We start from the raw sequence: 5618 nt of genomic DNA, 5'->3' as shown, positions 1-5618 counted from the left end.
TAGTAATTACCCGCTCAGTCAGCCACACCCTGCTGCCTGCCAGGCTCCATAAGGACAGATTACCACTCAAAAACTAATGATTATTGTAAAGATCGTACCTTTTTCAAGCTTGAGACCATAGATTTGATCAGCTGCGGTGACAACTGTTGCTAGCAGATTTGATCAGCTTTAACTAGTTAGCTTCAGTAATGATGCTATCGATGTGATGCTAACGTTATATCAACGAGTTGGTTTAAAATGTTATATCTGGCTGACTTTGTAGGGTTTCCAGCTGATAATGTTTGAAGAAAAGAGCCAAGGAAAATGAGTTTTAAATATAATTTGATGGTGACATACAAGACATCATGCTAATACAATGAGGCTAAAGCTAGCTACTGCTGCTACTCCTGTCAAGCTCCATAAGGAAAGATTACAGCTCAAAAACTAATGATTATTTTAAAGATGGTACATTTTTCCAGCTGGAGACCTTAGATTGTATCAGCTGCTATGACAACTGTTGCTAGCAGATTTGATCAGCTTTAGCTAGTTAGCAACAGTAATGATGCTATCGATGTGATGCTAACGTTATATCAACGAGTTGGTTTAAAATGTTATATCTGGCTGACTTTGTAGGGTTTCCAGCTGACAAGGTTTGAAGTAAAGAGGCCAGTAAAAGGAGTTTACATTTAATTTGATGGTGACTCACAAGAGATCATGCTAATACAATGAGGCTAAAGCTAGCTACTGCTGCTACTCCTTTCAAGCTCCATAAGGAAAGATTACAGCTCAAAAATGTAGAACTTGATTAAATTGGTTCTCATTTGAAAGCTGGAGACTGTAGATCTTGCCAACTGAAAGGACACCTGTTGCTAGCAGATTTTGATCAGCTTTAGCTAGTTAGCTATAGTAAGGACGCTAATATAATGACGTTAACAGTATGTCCACGAGTTGGCTGAATATTTCATCTCTGGCTGACTTTTGAATGTTTTCAGCTAACTCAGCTTGAAGAAGATCACCTAGTATAATGGGTAATGAGGCTACATCAACCAGGCAAAAATAGGATTGATTACTTAAAATGGCTGGCCCAACACAAATACATTTTAGGGCTGATCCAAATCATGGGGCAGGCACGCTAATTATTTTCCACTTTGTATTCATGTGTCAACAGATATTTGACAAAAATAAGGACTGTACATAAAATACAGCATGGGTGTTTCTCCCCACCTTATAATGTCTTCAAAGCTTCCTTTTTTAAATGTATCATGTTCAGATAATCAGATTTAAGAAGGGATTTAAAGGGATTTAAAGGTTTAAAGGTCTCTTTAACCATTGCACTTATAAAAGCCAGTTTACCAGCATTGGGTGTTAATGTCAAGCTGTTCTCATGAGAAAGTGTATTTCTGTACCTGATCTCTCTTTCTCTTTGTCTTTTTTTCCACCAGGATTTGCCACTTCCTCGCAAGAACAGCAGGTGAGTGCTTCCCTGATTCATCTCAGCGTCTCTTTCCCCTTCTCTCAGGGGGGAGAGGGCGAGAGAAAAACAATCACACCTAGAGAAGCTGCTAAGCATGATTAGCACGTTGGGTTTCTGAAAGCTCTTAGGACGGTGCTTGTGGCGTGGAGTGTGCAATCGTTGGATAGAGAGGGTTAGTCTGTTGGCGTCTGATTAAAGCAGCCGGAGCTCTGGAGGCTATCCATGGTGCTGAAATCCATTCTGCTCAGTTTCTTCCTCTTCATCTCCCCCTCTTCCCTTTCATTGCTTAGTTATTCATCTGTTTCTCTCATATTGCCACCCCTCTGGTTTTCAGCACTGCTCTATGATTTAAAGGTCTCCTATCATGCTATTTTTAGGCATATTATGGGTCTCAGATATATACAAATATATAAAAAACATGTCTATGAAGTGTTTTGCTCAAAATACCAAACAGATTATGCATTTTAGACATCCCTCATATCCCTCTATTTCAGCCCTGTTAGAGAAACGCTGATTCTGGGTCCTTAGGGGGAGCTTTTGCCTGCTCAGAATTATTCGAGATACTCAGCTAAATGCTCAAGGATTATTTCTGAAACAGTATGGAGCTCAAATGCTATTTCTCTTGCGGGTTTACCACAAGGTGATTTCCTTTTTTTATTTCTTGCTTTTTTACACACATGCTCTCCAGTACAGGTTAGCTCTGAGTGTTAGCGATGCTTGCTAATGTAAACAAAGACCATATTACGTCCAAAACAGTCGGGCATTGTTTCTGATGGCAAAAAAATTGAAAAGCATACAACGTGATGAAAGCAAATCACAGACGCATTCAGATGCCATTTATCTCATTTAAAGGGGACCTATCATGCAAAATGCACTTGTTGATGTCTTTTATACATACAGACGTGTCCCCGGTGTGTCGGGGAACTCACGCAGCGTCAGGAAATAAAACCCTCTCTCTTTTCCTCCGTACCCAAATCTCTAAAAACGGGGAACAACGGAGCTGATCCAGATTTGAGTCCGATATGACGTAATATCTGAAATGTGGACCCACGGCCCAATCAGAAACGTTGCTATCAGAAACAATGCCCGACTGTTTTGGACGTAATATGGTCGGTGTTTGCATTAGCATCGCTAACACTCAGAGCTAACCTGTACTGGAGAGCATGTGTGTGAAGAAGCAGGAAGTAAAAAGGAACTCACCTTGTGGTATAACCGGTAAGAGAGAAAGCCTTTGAGCTCCAAACTGTTTCAGAGAGAATCCTTGATAATCCATGATATGGCGTTTCATCACGGCAGCATTTAGTTTAGACAGTAGCTGCCGGGTCCATGAGCTCAGACCCCTCCTTTTTATTTGTTACCTTTTTTCTTTTTTAAAGCTTTATTACATTACATTGCATTTAGCTGACGCTTTTATCCAAAGCGACTTACAATAAGTGCGTTCGACCAACAAAATACAAACTTGAAGAAAACAGAATCATATAAGTACATCAGGTTTCATAGAGCAAAAACATTTCAAGTGCTACTCAACTGGCGTTAGATAAGCCAGTCCTTTATTAGTATATAAGTGCTTTGTTAATAGTTCTATCGCTCGAAGTGGAGTCGAAAGAGATGAGTTTTCAGTTTGCGCCGGAAGATGTGCAAGCTATCTGATCTGCTGTCCTGATGTCAATGGGGAGCTCATTCCACCATCTTGGAGCCAGGATAGCAAACCCACGTGTTTTTGCTGATGGGAACTTGGGTCCCGCTCGCAGCGAGGGTGCAGCGAGTCGTTTGGCTGATGCAGAGCGTAGTGCACGCGCTGGAATGTACAGCTGAACCATGTCCTGGATGTGCGAAGGGCCAGATCCATTCGCAGCATGGTAAGCAAGTACCAGTGTCTTGAAGTGGATTCTAGGAGTTACCGGAAGCCAGTGAAGGGAGCGGAGGAGCGGAGTGGTGTGGGAGAATTTAGGAAGGTTGAAGACCAGACGAGCCGCTGCATTCTGGATGAGCTGCAGAGGTCGGATGGCACATGCAGGTAGACCAGCCAGGAGGGAGTTGCAGTAGTCTGTTTTTATACCCCAAATCAGCACTTTAGAAATAGGAAGTGAAATAGAGGGATATGAGGCATGGCTAGAATGGGTGATCTGTTTGGTATTTTGAGCAAAACACTTCATAGACATGTTTTTTATATAGTTTTATATCTGAGACCTATGCTGTTGCCTAAAAATAGCATGATAGGTGACCTTTAACCTTTGTACTCAACTACATGAACTGATAGCTGTAGCTTCTTTGCAGAATTTCAAATCAAAGCATGTCATTATAAAATGATGAATGTTCCTTTTATAAAGTTAGTATCACTCCCCATACCCATAAACTCATTATGAAAATGTTAACGGTAATAAGTCGAAGGTCATATTTTCATAGACTTCTATACAATCAGACTTATTTTTGCATTCAGTTGTTTAAATGTTGATCCAGTGCTTTCAGATTATATTTATCTTTTATTAAGAGACTTTTAAATAATACCAGTGGCCCAACATCCATAAACTCATTATAACAATGTTTACTGAGGTGTAAGTCAAGAGAGAAGTAGGGTCATTTTCTCATAGACTTCTATATAATCAGTCTACTTTTTGCAATAAGTTCTTCAAATGTCGAACTGTTGATTTTAGTGCATGATATATCAATAATCAAAACTCATTATAAAAATGCTTACTGAGGTAATTAATCAAGAGAGAAGTAGGGTCATTTTCTCATAGACTTCTATAGAATAAGACTTCATTTTGCAATCACTTCTTTAAATGTTAAACCACTGCTTCTAGTGTTTTTCTTTTTCCACCAGCACTTGAGACATCTCCCATTTGAATGTGTCCTTTCTTTCTCTCTATGTAGGATGCTAGCATCATCCATTAGAGTTAGCTTCACATTCAATCTGCTTGCTTCATCAAGTGTGTGTGTGTGTGTGTGTGTGTGTGTGTGTGTGTGTGTGTGTGTGTGTGTGTGTGTGTGTGTGTGTGTGTGTGTGTGTGTGTGTGTGTGTGTGTGTGTGTGTGTGTGTGTGTGTGTGTGTGTGTGTGTGTGTGTGTGTGTGTGTGTGTGTGTGTGTGTGTGTGTGTGTGTGTGTGTGTGTGTTGTGTGTGTTTGTGTGTGGTGTGTGTGTGTGTGATGTGTGGTGTGTGTGTGTGTGTGTGTGTGTGTGTGTGTGTGTGTGTGTGTGTCGTGCATCGTCATCCGTGATGCTTTTCTTTTGAATGTTTGACTCCATTCAACATCTGTTTTAGTGATGTAACGTCTTCAGCGGAGATAACTTACCTCATTCATTTAGCCTGCAGTGAAAAAGCTTTTAACTGCCTGTCGTGTTCTTTGAGAGCACGGACATTGAAAGAATAGAAAAAAGTCACGGAATGACACTCTGTACCGTGGCATCTTAGCCTTGAGAAAACGACCCACAATCTCCTGCCTCTCCCTTCTGTTGTTCCTCTCTGCAAAGGCAGACCCTCCCTCCCTCCCTCCCTCCCTCCCTCTCTTTCCATCCTCTGGTTTTTGCCCACACTTGCCCAGCAGACACTATCTCTCATTTGAAGCTTGTGGTAGCTTTTTATCCAAACACATTTCCCAGAAACCTGCTGCTTTCCGTCTGCCGCTCCCCAGACCGACGCCTAGATATCCAGCATGTTCCGACGCACTAAGAGGTACATGGAGACCGTGTGGTGGTGATTTGTTGTGAGGTGTGGTAGCGCTGGTTTTCTGTTCGTTCATCCTCCTCTTTCTCTCTAGTGTCTGCAGTGTACTTCTCTGAGAGGCTCGGGCTGACAGTGTGACGGCTGTGTAAGGTCACTCTGTGTCTGAAGAAACTGAACCGTTGCCTTTAATTAAATGTATTATGTCTACAGATTTCACATAACTGTATTAGGTTAGTTGGAAGCAATAACATTACGTTTAAACAAAAAAACATTAGTTTCAACGTAATAGTATTGCTTTCAACTAACCTAATACAGGTATGGGAAACTTGTTGACATAATACATTCAATTAAAGTTAAAATGTCAGTTCTTTTCAGTATTTTTGGTGTATTTTGTAGCTCTGGTTTTCTGTTCATTCACCTCCTCTCAGTGTCTGCAGTGTACTTCTCTGAGAGGCTCGTGCTGACAGTGTGACGGCGGTGTAAGGTCACTCTGTGTCTGA

At 41.2% G+C, this 5618-nt stretch overlaps 1 protein-coding gene across 1 annotated transcript in view; it reads left to right on the top strand.

Moving 5' to 3' along the window:
- Positions 1–1421: 1421 nt before the first annotated feature.
- Positions 1422–5618, top strand: part of LOC117543148 (microtubule-associated serine/threonine-protein kinase 1-like) — a gene marked incomplete at its 5' end in the record, with an annotated part of 84967 nt that continues 80770 nt past the window's right edge. Inside the window, 1 exon segment of the mRNA XM_034211241.1 lies at positions 1422–1450. Coding sequence (XP_034067132.1) covers positions 1422–1450 — 29 coding nt within the window.

The sequence above is a fragment of the Gymnodraco acuticeps genome, unplaced genomic scaffold (genome assembly GCF_902827175.1).
Source record: "Gymnodraco acuticeps unplaced genomic scaffold, fGymAcu1.1, whole genome shotgun sequence".
Lineage (NCBI taxonomy): Eukaryota > Metazoa > Chordata > Actinopteri > Perciformes > Bathydraconidae > Gymnodraco > Gymnodraco acuticeps.
The sequence above is the reverse complement of the archived record's forward strand: the minus strand, read 5'-3'. Positions and strand labels throughout refer to the sequence as shown.